The following is an 18428-nucleotide window of genomic DNA, read 5'->3' as shown; positions in this document are numbered from 1 at the left end:
GGCTTGTTAATAGTGTACACAGTTGATCTAGGAAAAATCGGTTTATCTTAAAATAACAACCGATGAAGTAAGACTAGAGGTCTGGACCACCTAAAAAAAGGTGATTTTTCTTGCCTTGCCATTTTATCTGACACTGTAAAGGGTGTGCAAATGACCATCCATTTGCAAATGACACTGAAAACATGTCTAGTTACTCGCATTATGAAATGGACGGATTTGAGTGTGCAAACGCTTAAGACTTCCCTACCAATACTACCAGGAATAAGATAATCTCATAATTAGAAAATGTGTTTGGAGCGATGCATCAATACGCCATGACCCATCAAAATTCCGAGCTTGAAAAATCCTCAAAAATATGGCCTCAGCTCCACTGTGTTCTCCAAAGTACCTCCCTCCGTGTTCAATGTAGGTCATCACTCCACAAACTGAAACAAAGATTAATTCTAATATGTAATCCGTGTTTTTTAAGGAAGGTGAACATGGACCAGCAATTCCAACTTCATATTTTCATTCGATGAAAGCATTGAACATATCTAGACACGCATCTTAATCCATTGGAGTGAAAAATAGATAAACTCAATTTTACCGTAACTCAATTTTCTCTGTTGGAAACGTAACAAATTCTAGTTTATGATAAGAGTCATAAGACTACAAAGTGTTAATCCTACTAAATGATAAATAAACAGATTCTACTAAAATAAATCAAAACGTGTGAGTTCTCTTCTGCGGTCTCATTTAGCTTCTAAAAATGAATCAACCTATATGGATTATCCTTCTGTTGTCTCACTTGTGCTCCTGAAAACATTGCAATTCAACCGTTAGTAAGGAACTACTAAGCAAAATGTGGAGCCTAATCTGTTTGCAATTAATTTATACTCACTTGGATGTTTGTGGAGAATCAAGCTGCATTGTGACTGGACCATCGTTAACCAAGTTGACCTTTACAAAAATTGCACCAACAAAGTGTTACGTTTGTGTCAGATAGATTGAAAATTATACTCCGGCTGCAGTATTCTTACCTTCATCATAGCCCCAAAAACACCATCTAGTAGAATGAAGCAATGAAACAGAATTACATTAGTAATGTGCAAAACACTCCACCAAATAGGAGAAGAATCATCACAGAAAAAAAACGAAAAACCAAGATCTGGTTATACATGTTCTGAAGTACAGCAGAAATCGAAGAACACAACCATCAAACTCAATGAATGTTTAGACTGCAGTAAGAATCACATTTTTGTATTCCTTGTTACCTTTAACTGAATCTGGGTTGTAAGAACTGCGGAATTTATCTACCAGCGAAGCATAGAAAGGTTTTGCACTAAGAGGTGGCATGGTGACATGAAAATCTGGTTTGTTACCCTTGAGCATTCCATACAATGTGAATTGACTCACTGCCATAACCAGAAGCACCAACTCAATTCAACTCAAACGAATATAACTGAATATTGCATTGTTCATTTATACAATCATCCAGTACCAAAGAGAAAAATGAAAGAAGGGTTCAAGGTGAAAATGTGTTTGTTTTGAAATTTACCCAATAAAACTCCATAGTTTTTTTGCATAACCTGAAAAATCAAAATTCATACAAATTGATGAAAAACCCACAAAGATATGTATACATGAGAGAGCCGTAAGAATTTAGATTAGGGTTTAAGAGTTGTTACATTCTGATCCCAAGCTTTTCCAGTTTTGTCATTTGTGAATAATCTCATGTTAAGTACCTTTCTACATCTACAACCAGAAGAATATCACTAAACAAAACAAAAGTTTTTTTTTTTTTTTTTAAAAGGAAGTAGTAGTTAAGAGTTGCATGTAATCAGCATCAGATTGAAGATCCGATTCATGAACCCCAACAAGAACAAGTAAACCTGGTCCTATCTCTGAACGATTTTCCCTTCAACCTAATTCCAATGAACAATAAGAACAAAATCACTGCAAACAGATGAATTGAAATTTCTCGAGGATAAAAACAATAATATTAACCTCAACACTTGCAGAGGCAACTCTTTGAACAACTGCCCTCATACTTCTTATTTGCCAATTCCTCCTCCTGCTAATTGATGGACCAGAATGTTTGGTTTTTATGCGTTGTGCTAGGGTTGTTAGACAAGAGGGGGGAGGAAGAAACATGCCCCCCATTCAAAGAGTTTTTGTTTTTTCAAAACTCTATTCTTTCCGGTACCTCTCAGTCTCATTTGTACTTGCCACAACTAGAGGTTGTTGTGTGGTACTAATGTTGCAACTTACATTTCTTACTTAATTTTTCACCTCATTTTTTACGACAATAGAAATACTTAACCTAATCTACTTGATCCAATATTAATTGGCTTGGCTTGAGCCAAACAAATATCTCTTGCAATGCATACTTCAGAAGCTGACAGTGAATGGAAAGAGAGAGAGAGGACAATGATCAATTTAGTAATATTACTCATTTCATATGCTTAAAGAGCATGATTGAATTATTTCTGTGTCTTTGTAACAACAATAACAAATCTGCATTCTTTTCTCTTTCTAAATAATTACAAACATTTTTAACATAATCAAACTCGGGACCATACAAGTGGGATGCACACGCGGCCTTGAATGCTAACAGGTTCCAATCACCTGTTGAAGATGAGGAAAACAATATCTGAGTAAATCCAAATAATAAATCATGGAATTTGTTAGATTTAATGACTAAATTGATACGGACGAGTTTAAAGAAGTGATGGTCAACGAAAAAGAGGAAAAAAAAAATTGGTTTATGGAGAAAACATATATATGCAGCAGTGATATTCAATACTTTGAAATCTAGTTTAGGCTTTCTGATTCCTACATTCTAACATACCTGCTTGCATCTCTAATGGAAAGTCCGTAATAACAACGAAGTGGCGGTCAGCCCACCAATTGCGACGGAGCTTCCATACCGAACGCGACGTTCCAACAGTAATGAATTTGCCAACTGTACTGGAAATACCCAGATTCCTTGTACGACTTCCTTCTGAATTACTGTTAGTTGACTCAAGAACATCTTCAATCTGAGATGCTTTAAGAAAGCATGAAGCAAGTTCTTCCCATACATTGCAAGATCCGGAGGTATTATCAAGATGTAAAGATATCATCTCCACTAAACGTTCAAGACTGTAATCACCTGCTAAGTAGAATTCTAAGAGAAGTCTTCAGAAGCACGACAAATTTACTACTCAAAATGTAATCACATAGACCAACATATTCATCAAATGAAACAACCTCATTGTAAGGGATCGAAACGAACCATTCTTATACAAGGTGATAAGGTTAGTTACTGCACTGATAGAAGTAGAGTCCCATTTCAGTATATCCTCATAACAAGTCGAAAGCACTAGTGCATTCGTACCATTAAAACCTTCTAAAAGATTGGCCTTTAATCTGCAAAACAAATGAATTGTGAAGATATACCATAAGCTTCGTATAAGATTGGCCTTTAATCTGCAAAACAAACAAATGCTTTGTCAACACTAACGTGTTGACAAAGCACTAAAAGAATAAAATGTGACTGACAGAAGATAAAGTAATTTCGTTTCATATTCAATAGAATATCGTATTAATCTTATGTTGTCATGAGCAGGATTAGAAGAGTAGTTTCTGATAAATCTGCCTATCACATCATATAATGCTAAAGAGAGTCGCCCATGATGTTTCAAACTCAACTCACCATTTCCTTTTGGCATTCTGATTTATGTTTTTTTCCTCCAGTTTTCTGGTCTGGGGACATGTTTAAGTTGAATCAGTTCTAGATATACCATCTCATCTCATGTTCCTATTTCGTGATCTTGCAGAGTGTTTATTTTCTAACAAGTGGAATTTTTTATGGCTATGCTTGTACATGATGCCGTTGTGATATTCTCAATAGGCGAAAAATGGTAGCACAGATTGTCAGCTAACAAAAATAACTGGCTTGCTCAGAAGTGGATGGCTGACCATCTCCAAATCTATTACCTCGAAGTAAACATATAACATGGATAATGTTGGCAACGAATATCGACTTACCTAAAGGGGAGTTCTGCATTTGAGCGTTGGGATATGTTCTCAAGCTCCTCTAGTGCCGCCTCAACTTGATCCCCAAGCAGCAACAACTGACAAGGAACAAGTAAAAATAAGGAATAAAAAACAAGTCTGTAAGAAAGAATTATAATTTTTTTTTTGAAAACATCACAAATAGCTACCGTCAACATATCTATGACCAAGAGTATCACACAGTTCGGGGTGAAATAGCTAATACGTATATATATACCTCTGTAAGTGAAAACTTACCTTGTTGTTAAAAATCTAAAGGAGAATAAAGTTTCTGGGCAAAGAACATCAAACTACAAAACAATACAAAGCCAACAGGATTCCTAAACAAAGTAATTATGCAAAATATAATCCTGATCACAAGGCATACATATCCGTATTTAAGGATGCTGGGAAAACAACACAAAGCCAACAGGATTCCTAAACAAAGTAACATGCAAAATATAAACCTGATCACAAGGCATATATATCAGTATATAAGGATTCTGGGAAAACAGAATCCAGATTACCTGCACCAAAGGAAGTAGGGATGCCCATACAGGTGAAGTAGAATAAAGTGCACGACTCAAATGATTCACTGCTTTACCATAATTTTCGTTAACCCTCCCTCTGTGAGAATCGATGTCCTCCTCCACGTTCTCACTCGGGCTTGGCAACCGCAAAGGCAACAAACTCGTCTGCAAACCTTTTGGGGAAAGATGGTACACAGTTAATGCGAGCACCCAGATCAACGAAAGGGATCAAATTCGTCAACAGTAATGCAAACGCAGAGCTCACCGCGTGAATAGAAAATGGAAGTGTTCCCTCCTGGATGCTGATAAGGCATTTCTTTGCTGCAAATTACTCCAGAAGATTCCTCGTCGTGGAGACCTTGTTCTTGTGACAATTTTTTGGTTTCTTCTCTCAGCAGAATAACATCAATGTCCATATGATGTTTCTTCTTGTCCACGATAGAGGTGTCTGAATCCCGCTGAACCGTAGATTCTGCATTCCCAACATTAACAGAATTTTGACCATCTAAATCTTCAAATTCGTTGTAGGAATTTATTCCAGATATTTCTGATACTGCAGATCTCTCATACGTGTCAAACTTTCTCAGCTTCATCTCTTTCAGGGTAGAGGACATATACCAAAGCTCGTAATATATCAGGCCAACCACAATGTTTGCGATTGGTTCACTCTCAAAATCCTTATCATTCACGAGGCTGCAGAGTGCACATCAGGTTGGTTAAGACGACACATTCCTGTAAATTGTGCTCTCCCACCCATTCCTCAAAGATACCATTAAGTATAGGTTAATTAAAAGAAATTTCTAAGCCTCTCACCTAATTATCATACACAACATCTAGACTATAGAACCTCAGGTGAAAGTGAAACACCCAACATCCAGCCAGACAAGCATGCATATTACTGCTAGCTATTTCTCAAATTGCCGATATATAATTTAAAGCTTCTGAAACTATAAAGAGTTTTGAAATATTTACACCTAAGGATCCATGATCGTTGAGATACAAGAAATTACACACATAAGGCTATTTTTGCTGCATTAACAAACAGTATCACCCTAAAAGACGGCATTACACATTGCTACAGAAAGTTTCTTAATTGCCTAGATAGTAAAAAAAAAAGGTCCGCAGCTAGCTTGAATAGCGTCTAATAGTGATCTATCTATTAAAGGTGTTTCAAGGTGCATACAGAAAGGCCACAGAAACAAGGATATGCCTCAATAGAAGCACGAGAAGATATTTACTACCAGACACTAGGCATGGTAAATTATTCTTAAAGTTACGCAAAATTGATAACATAACAAGAATAAGAACCGTACTGTGTGATAGTCAGCTCTGCCTCTCCTAAGATATCCTTCTTTTTTCCCTTCTCATCTTTGATATCCTTCTTTGTCTCCATCTCTCTGTGTCCATGCGCAAGAACCGTAAGACGGTAAAGGAAGTATTGCATTTGGAACAAGCATTTCTCCTGCATGGAGAACACAATATAAGATCAGTGATTCTAGTAAACCCACAGACAACATCTACTCTAACTTCAAAGAGTAAGGTCCCATTTCTAGAGCTTTTGGTGACAAGCTAAGGAGAAAGCTTTGACCACTAAAAGATTTTTCTAGGAAAAGAAGTTTAAAACTTCTCACTAGATTCATCAGATTTTTACCAATCGATGCATCGACGATTCAAATCAGAAATTCATTTATAACAATGCGAAAAATGATAACCAGAACATACTCCCTATCCCTAGTATACAGAAATAGTGTGAGATATAATATAGATGTTAAATCCCATGGACTAACTTCCCTTGAAAACTGGGTTCAAGAGATGGAATGTCCAATGCCTGCACTTCAAAAACCAGAGAATCAAAGAGATGTGGGACTAATTCTACCAAATACAGAACAAAAACAAAACCCTCAAAACACAAGGGCTAGGGCTCTAGGTAAATTTGCCACAGGGATTTCCGAAGTCAACTAATTATGGAAGACAAGCCACATTACAAATACTACGTAAAATGAAATTGACAGAGAAAAAAAAAGAGATTAATAGTGGCTACAGAAACTAATACCTTTGGTGACCAATGCTTCATTTTCCCGTTTTTTTTCGTCCAAACATCATAGAGACCCTTGACTCTGAATTCTCTCAATTTAACATCTCCCTTATGTGCAAGCTCCAATGCAGCCTAAAACCATTACGATGTCCACAAAAGGGTCTTGATTAAACATTCCCTCCAACTAAAAAAATGAGACCATAGACCAAGGCTGCTAAAAATGTAATAATCGAAGTATAATGCCACATTGTTTTTATATCTCAATACCAATATTATGATTATCACATGATAAACACAGCCCTACATTCACTACAATGTGGAAGAAGACTATTATCTAAAACAACATTCAAAATTCAATCAGTTAGAATTAAACAAATAAGGGAAACTATGGTTACCCAATACTTGAATTTATTCTCCTTGGGAGACTTCTCATGCTCAGTCCCTTGCATAAGTACACTCAAAACACCACTCGCTTCTATCCATTTATGAAATCGTACGAGTTTCTTAAGAATACGGGTTAATCTCCTGATATGCACCGGTCTCACATTCCTAGGTAAACCAGCATTCTTTCGAGGTTTAACAGCCTTCTTTGTTGGTTTATCAGTAGTGGTATCATCTTCTTCATCGGAATAAGTGGTGATATTAGGTTTTTGATCGGGATTAGTAGTGATATTACCGTCATTATCATGAATAACCAAACTTTTTTCATCCATGGTCTCAACAACTTCAGATTTGCATTCCGATTTGCATATCTTAAGCGCCGCCATACTTTTTTCAATCTGGATTTCAGGAACTTCAGATTTGATTACCTTAAGCACCGCCATACATATAATAACTTCGATTTTGCTTATCTCATTCAAACACTACCAGTTCTATACTGAGAAATTTATCCCCAAAATCAATCGACCCAACCCAGGATTTATTCAACTGGGCGAAAAATTATCCCCCTTTAGAGAAATTCGAGAAAGATGGACAGAGGAAGAGGAGGAAAATGTATAGTATATACACAGAGAAAGGGTTTATTAGGGTTTTGTTTATTACCAAAAAGTACGTTATACGCGAATTGAAAGGGGTCCGTATAGTTCGACAAAAATCAGTGCAAAAAAATTAACACCGCTGCCGGGGATCGAACCGGGGTCACCCGCGTGACAGGCGGGAATACTTACCACTATACTACAACGACTTGATGATTTCGTTCGGCAAAAACTAGTTTATAAACTCTTTGCGCATCAGTATACGCATAAAAGGCTGGTCTTGGCTCCTGCTCCCTCCCAAAGTGTAAGAAAGCAAAGAAATGTCTAGGTTTTGGAAACCAGGAACAGAGAGACCTCAACTCATAGACGATGAAGAAGGTGGAGTCATCTTTGTGTCATCAACTCCATCTCATAGGTATCTTCGATTCTCTTGTATCTAATAATAAAGTTGTTTTCAATTGGTGAAACTACTAATCAATTTTTGAATTTTGATTTGCCACAAACAGTATTGAGAAGCAAAGACAAAGACTACCAGTCTACAAATACCGTACACACATTCTTTACCTAGTTGAGAATCATGCTACTAGCATCATTGTTGGTGAAACTGGTAGTGGTAAAACTACTCAAATCCCTCAGTTTCTTAACGAAGCAGGGTGGGCTGAAGGTGGACGGGTTATTGCTTGTACACAACCAAGACGATTGTCCGTTGAGGTTTTTGTTTTTTTACTACCCTAATGCAAAATATGGTATTTCAACTATTTGTCTTGAAATAACATTTTATAATTATTTTTGATTGGTCTTGTTCTTCTATTTGTCAGTCCGTTGCTGCGAGGGTAGCTGAAGAGATGGGTGTAACTCTTGGAGATGAAGTTGGATATACAATTCGTTTTGAAGATCTTACAAAGCCAGTGAGACCTCTTTTCTTTTTTGTTTCTTTTTTTAGTTTCGAGACACTGTTGGAGTTTTGTGTTAAGGTATTTGCTTGCCTTGAACTCGGGGTTTAAGTAGATGATAGGTTATGCTGAATTTGTACTCCATTGGTGAAAATTTATGGTGGCCTGAGATTAAGTGTTTTGTGTAAAAAATAAATTTGTGTTTGTTGTATCACAGGGTGTAACCAGAATCAAATTTCTTACTGATGGCGTTCTACTGAGGGAAATGATGGAAGATCCTCTTTTGACCAAATATAGGTATACGAATTTTACTGGAGGCTTCTGCTTCTAGCATTTTCTGTCATCATATACATGGTCTGCAATAGAGAATTTGTTATTGAAAAAAAGATTGTAATCTTTTCCTTTCTCATCATCGTTGTCAGTGTTATAATGGTGGATGAGGCACACGAGCGCTCCCTTTCAACTGATATCCTATTGGGTCTCCTTAAAAAGGTGTTACTTGAGCAAGTCTTACATCCTGGTGTTTACTGTCGCTCTTGTTTTCCTCATCTAATTCAGTAATACACATTCCAGATTCAATGTCGGAGACCTGAGTTGCGTCTCATAATATCATCCGCTACAATTGAAGCAAAGTCTATGTCTGCTTTCTTCCGCCCCAGGTACTTCGTCCAAATCAATTGCAGTTTAGTTTGGACATGTCTTGTCTTGTGGAAATTTGTTAACTCGGGATTTCAGAATATCACTTCCATTCACACGTTTTGTTCTGTTGACCAGCAAAAGACGTGAAGAGAAAGGAGCTGACAAGCTTGGACCAACAAAAGAACCTGCCATACTGTCTGTCGAAGTATGTTAGTTGGTATCTTCAGTTGTTGTGTTAACTAATTAAAGTATCTGTTACAGTAGAAGGCTAATTATGTTTATGTGTTACCACCAGGGTAAAGGATTTACAGTTCAGACTCACTATCTCGAGGAACCTGCATCCGATTATTTGCAAACTGCTGTTTCAACAATTTTAGCTATTCATGATCAGGTACTCTGCAGTTTATGGTTCAAAGATTAGAACGTTATGACTATGTTTACATGAGCTCTCTGTTATGTTCTAGTACCAGAAGAGTAATGTCTCTTATATATGCCTGAAAACATGTCATCCATCTATTTGTTGTTTGTCTGCACTTCATTGATCTGTTACATACCAAAGTCTTTCACTTCTTACTTGTCTATTGAAGTAATGAATATATATAGCATGTCACTATGCTCCATTTCAGCAGGCATAGTAATGTATTATAGCAACTTTCTAGAACATGATCATTCATCTGTCTATGACTTACAAACTCAAATCCGTTACTCAATACTGTAATATTGCGTGCTTAGATAAAAAAAAACAATTACTTGATTGGGTCTCCTTAAAGATGTTGCATATTTGCATTCATCTTTCTTTGACTCTTTATCATCCAGTATTTGCTTCTTCACTCTAAATTTGTTCTGTAGGAACCTCCAGGCGATGTTTTGGTGTTCCTTGCTGGTCAGGATGATATTGATGCAGCTGTTCAACTGCTTACAGAGGATAACACTAGGCGATCTTCTGGTAACATAGAATTGACACTTATAATTTCCCTGTATTATTTTTTATACTGATGAAAACAAGTTCCTCTGCTGATAAAGTGATGGAAACCGAATCTAGAAATGAATTTAGATACCAAGATACCATTTTGTACAAGTCAGTTTTCTATTTCATATACCGAATGATGATGATAAACATCTAGAAAAAGGTCGCTCACATTCCATAATGACTGAGCACCTAGCCACTACTTTCAACTTTTAGTAGTTCAAGCATGTGTATGACACTTGTCCAACCATTTGTGGACTACAGTAATAACGTAAACATAAAAAACTTTTCAGCTAGAAAATTCATAGCTGTTATGGATTGTCCTTTAAACCTGTGAAGTGCGTGCTGATTTAATGTAGAAGTTCTTCGATCACAAAATATTTAGACTTCGTGTATCATGTGTTGAGCAAATAACCCTCTCCGTTATTCAATCACATCGATCCTGAGTGATTACACATCTTTTTCAGGTCTACTGGTGTTACCTTTGTACTCGGGGCTTTCACGTGCGGATCAGGTGTGTGTGCCCGTCGTATATTGTAGTTCTTATGTAGTAATGTGTGCCTATATATTAAGCTGGTAGCATGATCTCACCGCATTTGGTTTTTCTGTAGGAACTTATCTTTTCTCCTACACCTAGAAGCAAGAGGAAAGTTATAATATCTACTAATATTGCAGAAACTTCATTGACCTTGGAGGTGACTTATTTTCTTTAAAACATGATTAACAGTATATATATGTTCCATGCAATGCTTGTAATTGCTAATTGATATTCGCATCAAATTATGCAGGGTGTTGTCTGTGTTGTGGATAGTGGATTCTCGAAACAGCGTTTCTATAATCCGGTATCTTTTATTCCCAATTTTCTTTTGTATTTTTTGGAGTGATATTTACTTGTTTGATTCAAGGTTTGCGTGTTTTCTGTTTTGTATAGATTTCAGATATAGAAAATTTGGTGGTGGCACCAATATCCAAGGCATCTGCTAGACAAAGAGCTGGGAGAGCTGGAAGAGTACGGCCAGGGAAGTGTTACAGGTATTTAAAATGCAAGAATGGCATTATCAGATAAAAATAGGGGTTCCTTTCTTGCTCATATTTTTGTGCTGATTTTCTTTGTCTTGAGAGTGCTAAATAATTATCTTCCGTTTTGTCTAAATGTTAATTAATGTGAAGCAAACAAAGAAGAAGAAAGAAAAATCCCACATGCATTTTACCTTCAATTGCGCATTTCATAATCATCTCACACAGATTTCCTGGTCCCAGGCTATATACTGAAGAGTTCTTTAATAAGGAAATGTCTGCTCATGGGATCCCAGAAATGCAGAGATCAAACCTCGCTTCGTCTATAATTCAAGTATGTGCAGCTTAAAAGCATTCTTACTAACGGTTTATTGTTTTTGCCACATTGTGATATACTGTCTTACTCTTGGAATTTTCTTTATGCTTTCCATGTACTAACTGACTTCCTCGGTTTTAATATCAATGCTGATTGCAATGTCAATTTACAGTTAAAGGCCTTGGGTATAGACAATATCTTAGGTTTTGATTGGCCAGCACCTCCAGCACCAGAGGCAATGGTTAGAGCACTTGAAATTCTTTATTTACTTGGGGTTATCGATGATGATGCAAAACTTACTTCACCGATTGGATTTCAAGTTGCTGAGATTCCACTGGTATGTCAGTTCTCATCTAGTGTCTCTTGTTGCCTTGTTGGGTTATCACCCTGTTACATATTACAACATTCAGTTAGAGATGATACCCCTGCAGTTACATCCTTACCGTTTACTGTTGTCTTCTTAATCTGTAGTAGATCTAATTGTTCATCTATACCTTCACACATGTTTGTAGTTATCCAGGAATAATTGTGACCTATTTGTTGTAGGACCCTACGGTATCGACGATGATCTTATCTGGGCACCTTTTAGGGTGTTCTGAGGAGGTTATAACAGTAGCAGCAATTCTCTCCATCCAGGTGAATTCATTACTGGACCTTCCTTTTTCTATGTCATACTAATGGTGTAAATCATATTACTACATAATCCTGGATGTTGGTATTGCACAGAAAACTGCTCAAATCTTTATTTGCACTGCAGTAGTGTTGATATCTGTGTTGCATGTCTTGTGTCCAATACGGTTCTATGATACGCCAACTTGAAAAACTAAAATACGGGGACACTGTGCGCACAATATTTTTAGGCAGTTTAATATAGATATATTAAATAGTAAACTTTAAAAAATACATTACATATATATAAGACAGCAAACTTAGCAAAATACATTCATATATATGTACGGTTAGTACAGAAAGGCATTTCATATACTTCATTGATGGAACTATCTACTTATCTTCTCGGTCTCATAGAGATGTAGCTATAGTTGCAGGCATGTAGCTCAACTGTACACTGAATCACCGCATAGTGGTAGAGTGTAACTAGGTACATTAAGGCCAGAATTTGCTAATTCTTGTTCAGTAGGTGCTCTCAAACTAGTTTCATCATTTTGCACATCACAATATTGAGTTGGCCCTTTGGTATATCTATCTTCTTGTCTAGATAACAATCTTGTGCCTTTTTGCAGTCTATTTGGGTTTCTGTTAGAGGATCACAAAAAGAGTTGGATGAAGCTAAACTACGATTCGCTGCGGCAGAGGTTTGTGATCCTTTCTACTTTATCAGAGTAACAGGATTTAGGTGGGAGTACAAAGACCTAGATTTATTCGTTGGGGGTAATGGACAGATTGTCTTGCGTCTGCACCACTTGTTTTGAAACATGATTTTCTAAGATACCAATTAAAAATTAAAACGCTTGAAAAACTTGCTACGCAAAAGACAATCATATATGTCCGTAGCTGGAAGGCTGTAGATCTGTTCGCCACCTAATTTTTTAGTGTTGAACTGATGGTTATTTTTAGCTTTTTGTTTACTTATATGCAATCCACCGCTTTTACCACGGCATGCAGGGGGATCATGTAACATACCTGAACGTGTATAAAGCATACCTGCAATCCGGTAAATCTCCACAATGGTGTCATAAGAACTTCATTAATTATCAGGCGATGGTGGGTATCCTTTCTTCACAGCATTAGAAAACTGTATGTGTGTTATTATCTAAATCTGATTCAGTTCTTTCAGGTGTTATCAGTACTAACAAATAACTGGAACTTGTGTGCAGAAAAAGGTTGTTGAAACTAGGGGACAACTGACTAGAATTGCGCATCGGCTCGGCATAGCCTTAAAGTCATGCGAAAGAGATACAGAGGTTTGTCATTGACCTTTTTTAATGTAAGGATTGAATCCCTGCTATACAATACCCTACCAGATCTGTAATCAGTAAACTAAGACAACCCCCTAAAGAAACAGAAATGATTCTGGGTGTCAATATTACGAATACCAAGCTGAGAAACAAATATGAAAGAAATCTAATTTCCTTTTGATAATTTACTAAGGGGTTGCAAATTTATGGGTTTTGTTCATTTACCCGTTACCAATGTCATTGTCCAGCTACATGTGATTGATATTGATAGTGTTACGGATGACTCCACTACCACTTAGTCAAGCTCAGAGAATCTGGCTGTTTTAGTCGTTTGTCCAACGAGATAAAAAGTTTGCATCTGCTTATCTTTATATTCTTTGACTATGAATCAGTCCCTATGTCTTGAGTGATTCACAACTTCTCCAGCTTTGTGCTTAATTTGCGATCTAAATGTTTTACACCTATTGCAGGTATTCAGAAAGGCAGTTACTGCTGGGTTTTTCACCAATGCATGTCGTTTGGAAGTAAGTATTGATTAGATTGCCTTCACAATTTTGCATGGACCTTCACAAATTTTGCATCATGTGCAAATGCAATCAAGGCATCTCTCTTAACTAGATTGCCTCTTGCCTAGATAGCCTCTTTCCTCCTATCCCCGTTTTGGTGTTTTGAATTAGTTGGTGGAGAAACACAGTATCATCAATTTTTATTGCTCTATCAGTTGTTGTTTCCTTTTTGAATGTTGAAGCAAACATTATTTAGTAATTTTCTGATATGTATGGGCTATTTTGTCCTCAGGGTGGAGTGTATAAGACTGTTAGGAATTCACAAGAAGTACATATCCATCCATCGTCGGTACTATTCAGGTGAGAAAATTCTGCTACCCCCATAACACTTAGTCTCATCACGCCCCATGTGTCATTCAATGAAAGTTAATTTTTCTATCATGCACTGTTTTATTTATTAAATTCAACACTGCCAACTGGTAAAGCAAGACTCTACATAAGATCAAAAAAGGGGTAAACACTTCAGTGTCAAAAAAATTGCTGCTGATCCTTTTGGTTGTAAATTTTGCACTTCGGAATGCATCTCGTTTTATCTTTAAAGACATGTAATTTAATTCATGTTCAACGTAATTTAATCCTTCTCTATTACGTAGACACTTATATGAGAAGTAATTTCTTCTTTACTTTGGCAGAGTGAATCCGAAATGGGTAGTCTATCATTCTCTTGTCTTGACTGATCGGCACTACATGCGCAATGTCATGACAATTGAGCCTTCCTGGCTAACAGAGGCTGCATCCAATCTTTATCAGCAAAAAAGCTCCAATTTTGATGCACGTTGACCATTTTGTTGGCGGGGTGATGGAATGAGCTGTTACCATCCTGAAAAACTGTAGATAATACATCTGTATGCAAGTGCAAAGACAGATTTGAAATGGTGGACGAATTCTGTAAGCTAGGGTTTCATTCATTTTATAAATGAAACTTTTGTGTGAATTTTTTTGATCTTACTCTTCAATGCCTCCTAAGAATATCAAAAACCAAGACCATCATTTATGCTGTCAATATTAGAGCAAGTCTTATGGTGGAATCCAAACTATTCCAAATGTGAAAAAACCATGGAATGTCAAGTCCAGTGGCTTTCAAGTTGGGGTCTTTCACAGGAAATCCAAGCAAGGTTCCACGATGTCGTGGAAGAGTTCATGGAATCCATCTAAACGCCAATAAGAATAGCGCTAAACGCTAATAAGAATAGCGCTAAAAAAACGCCATTAAGAATTGCGTTTTTTTTTATCTGTAGATTTAAAATGAGTTGTTGAAATCTAACGGCCGAGAAAAAAGCTCCATTTTTAATAGCGTTTTTTTAGCTCCATTTTTAATTGCGTTTTTTTAGCTCCATTAAGAATAGCGTTTCTACTATTCCACCATTACACTTGCGCTTCCATCCACAATTCCAAGTGCTGAGGTGGCGTGGAAGATGGAAGATGTATGGATTCCACCATAAAACTTGCTCGCAGTCAAGATCCTCTTGGTACCTGCTCAATAGAGATATCAACCCTGTCAAGCACCCATTTTTTTCTAGCCTATTCCAGGTCATCCCGAAGGAGATTATCATTACCATAAAATTATATATATTTTTTCTTTTTTTTTTTAGTAAGGTATTTGATTAAACCACTAAGATTCAAAAGGAGCCTGCATTACAATAGAAGTAGAACCATTTATATGATCCTTGAGGAGATCAGCTGAGATGATGTTGAATACAGGATGGGGGTAGTCTCCCAATTTAAAGTTGAATTTAAGTTACTTACAAATTTAGCTAAAGTATCTGCTACCATGTTTCCTAATTTTGTTCTTCACGACACGGAATTGATTGATTCTGATACCTTCTTTGATAGTATTTATGGTCCAGACTTGCTTTCATCTGAGTCAAAAGGTAGCGAGTCAGACAGAGAGTCAGCCGGTCTAAATGCATCACCTGATGGGCCGATATTGGACTTTGATGAGCATTTGACTGTTTTGGGTAAAAGACCCTTTTCGGATTTTTCACCCGTTTCATCCTTGGACTCCCCCTTACCCGATTACAAGGAAATCTCAGATTGGGATTTCATGACTCAGAGTGAGGGACTTTTAGGGGATATTGTTTCGAAAACTAAATTTTGTAAAGGCGAATCCTCCTCTGCTCCTTCTAATTTCATCTATCTTTCATCTTCTCATCAATCCGATGAGTTTCACTCCAGAAAATGATTTGGTTGAGCCTGTCAGGCCAGCATTTATTATCACCTTTTCTTCATCTTCAAGTAAATTTTCTAATGAATCTTCAAAATCTGCTACAGATTTGGAATCTTGTGGTCATTCTTCAATCTTTTTTAAAAGTCCTCCTTCTTCGCCGCCTGTTTTAGCTATTGAAAAGGCTTATGCATCGAGTATTCTAAACCAGTACGGGTCTTTCCTAGGAGAATATGTTGATTTTGCTTCAAACCCTATTCCTGTTGATGAGAAAATTGCCGTCATAATGAAAGCTGCTGAGGAAAGAAACCAGGGGGATTAGGTACTTCCCTATTGAAAAAGCGGGGGTCTAACAACCACACCCAATATTTCGCTTAGCAATCTGTATGGACAAACTCTAATATACTTTCTAGAGAATCAACTAGACAGTCAGACTCAATCTAGATAAAAGTATATCAAAGAGTTTATATCTCAATCTCTCGATTTGATCTTTACTCAAGCAAATAGAAATCTGCGAGTCTTAATCAAAGAGAGATAACTTGGATGGTACCAAAGACCAATATCCAAGTGTCGATCAATTTAAATCAACAACCAAAAGGTCGGATATTCTAATTGATCGAACTACGCACAACCTGTATTATTTCAATTATATAAACAAATATAATGTGGAATAGAAATAACACAGACACCCGAATTTTGTTAACGAGGAAACCGCAAATGCAGAAAAACCCCGAGACCTAGTCCAGATTGAACACACACTGTATTAAGCCGCTACAGACACTAGTCTACTCCAAACTAACTTCGGTCTGGACTGTAGTTGAACCCCAATCAATCTCACACTGATCCAAGGTACAATTATGCTCCTACGCCTCTGGTCCCAGTAGGATACTACACACTTGATTCCCTTAGCTAATCTCACCCACAACTGAGTTGCTACGACCCAAAGTCGAAGAATTTAATAAAAAAATCTGTATCACACAGAAAAGTTTACGATAATAGATAAATCCGTCTCCCACGAATATACCTACGAGTTTTGTTCCGTTTTTTGATAAATCAAGGTGAACAGGAACCAATCAATAGTACCAGGCTTATATTCCCGAAGAACAGCTTAGTATTATCAATCACCTCACAATAATATTAATCGACGCAGCGAAAAAGATATTGCGGAATCACAAACGATGAGACAAAGTTTGTTGTGATTACTTTTTATCTTGCCTATCGGAGATATAAATCTCAAGCCAATTATTACAATTATACTCATACGATAGTAACAACAAGATAGATCACACAACTACGATATAAGTAGTATCGGTTTGGCTTCACAATCCCAATGAAGTCTTTAAGTCGTTATCCTAGTTTAGAAGAAGAAACCAAAGGTTAAAGGAGAATCGACTCTAGCTTAGCACAACTAGTATCACACAGAATGTGTGGGGATTAGGTTTCCCAGTTGCTAGAGTTCTCCCTTATATACACTTTCAAATCATGGTTTGCAATTAATGTTAGCTTAGTAACAAAGCATTCAATATTCACCGTTAGATGAAAACCTGATTAGATTCAAGCTAATATTTCTCAACCGTTAGATCGAAAACTTAGCTTGTCACACACAAATGAAATGTCCAATTTTGGGTTTATGAACCGTACCCAAACATTAACATTTGTTGGTTCAACAAGTCAACCAAAAGGTTAGCCATATGATCACTTTCATATCAACCTTATTATTCTTCACCATAACTAGTTCAAATGACTCAAATGAACTAGTTAGAGAGTTGTTCAATTGCAAGGAAATCTTATGTAACTACACAAGACACAATTGAAGCAAAATCGGTTTGATTCACTCGAATCGGTTCATGAACTTTATAGCCACGGTTTGCAAAAGCATTCCTTAGTTTATTTAAACATTAGTTCAAGAACAACCGACTTTAAATATAACCTGCTCAAGTTCGCGGACTGGGTTCGCGGACTTAAGCTCATGGAAGGAGTACACAAACTCCAGCATAAATTCTCGGGCCGAGAAGTTCCGCAAGTTCGCGGACTTAGTTCGCGGACTTGGCTCACGCCACTTCCATTTCTCTTGATCAACAAAGTTCTCAAACTTTGGTTCAAGGAATAAGGACTTATGCATATATGTGTTTCCATAATAATGCTTATATCCTACAAATGGTTATGTAATCTAAACTCTCATTTCAATCATTGAAACATTCTCAGAGAACGTTATATAACCGTTATTCACAGACCATTTTTCGTCAGAGCAATTTTCAAAGTGATTGAAACATAACATGACTTTCGTCACTTGGTAAAGATGAATTCGGCTAAAGCGAAAGCTTACCAACACACATTTCGAGAAATAGATAGGCGAGATTAACTCGGCTCGAAATAGCAAATGTGTATAATGAA

At 36.9% G+C, this 18428-nt stretch overlaps 3 protein-coding genes across 5 annotated transcripts; 1 reads left to right on the top strand and 2 right to left on the bottom strand.

Annotated features, from left to right (window-relative positions):
- Positions 1-563: 563 nt before the first annotated feature.
- Positions 564-2191, bottom strand: LOC113317214 (D-aminoacyl-tRNA deacylase 1-like). 3 transcript variants are annotated; one of them, XM_026565356.1, is made up of 7 exons: positions 1987-2189; positions 1668-1904; positions 1538-1568; positions 1254-1394; positions 1020-1045; positions 881-939; positions 564-795 (listed from the first exon to the last, which is right to left on the bottom strand). In XM_026565356.1, the coding sequence occupies exons 2-7, from the start codon at positions 1713-1715 to the stop codon at positions 768-770; spliced, it is 333 nt and encodes a 110-aa protein (XP_026421141.1). In that variant the 5' UTR covers positions 1716-1904; positions 1987-2189; the 3' UTR covers positions 564-767. The 3 variants fall into 3 exon arrangements, with proteins under 3 accessions (XP_026421141.1, XP_026421142.1, XP_026421140.1); XM_026565357.1 differs by having other exon boundaries at positions 1668-1734; XM_026565355.1 differs by lacking the exon at positions 1668-1904 and having other exon boundaries at positions 1987-2191.
- A 226-nt stretch (positions 2192-2417) lies between these two features.
- LOC113317212 lies at positions 2418-7569 on the bottom strand. Its single transcript, XM_026565352.1, has 9 exons — positions 6978-7569; positions 6601-6714; positions 5861-6009; positions 4813-5240; positions 4545-4720; positions 4012-4097; positions 3257-3390; positions 2831-3133; positions 2418-2607 (listed from the first exon to the last, which is right to left on the bottom strand). The coding sequence occupies exons 1-9, from the start codon at positions 7404-7406 to the stop codon at positions 2432-2434; spliced, it is 1995 nt and encodes a 664-aa protein (XP_026421137.1). The 5' UTR covers positions 7407-7569; the 3' UTR covers positions 2418-2431.
- A 266-nt stretch (positions 7570-7835) lies between these two features.
- On the top strand, positions 7836-14818 carry LOC113317211 (probable pre-mRNA-splicing factor ATP-dependent RNA helicase DEAH9). The gene is made up of 22 exons (XM_026565351.1): positions 7836-7971; positions 8063-8267; positions 8375-8464; positions 8667-8746; positions 8872-8941; positions 9023-9108; positions 9224-9293; positions 9384-9479; positions 9938-10034; positions 10523-10569; positions 10667-10750; positions 10844-10897; positions 10987-11087; positions 11316-11406; positions 11561-11725; positions 11935-12024; positions 12630-12701; positions 13012-13110; positions 13224-13310; positions 13775-13828; positions 14103-14170; positions 14503-14818. Exons 1-22 carry the CDS (start codon positions 7877-7879, stop codon positions 14648-14650), a joined length of 2049 nt encoding a protein of 682 aa, XP_026421136.1. The 5' UTR covers positions 7836-7876; the 3' UTR covers positions 14651-14818.
- The last annotated feature ends 3610 nt before the right edge of the window (positions 14819-18428 follow it).

Source organism: Papaver somniferum, chromosome 10 (genome assembly GCF_003573695.1).
Source record: "Papaver somniferum cultivar HN1 chromosome 10, ASM357369v1, whole genome shotgun sequence".
NCBI classification, from domain to species: domain Eukaryota; kingdom Viridiplantae; phylum Streptophyta; class Magnoliopsida; order Ranunculales; family Papaveraceae; genus Papaver; species Papaver somniferum.
Note: the sequence above shows the minus strand (reverse complement) of the source record. Positions and strands in the feature narration are given on the sequence as shown.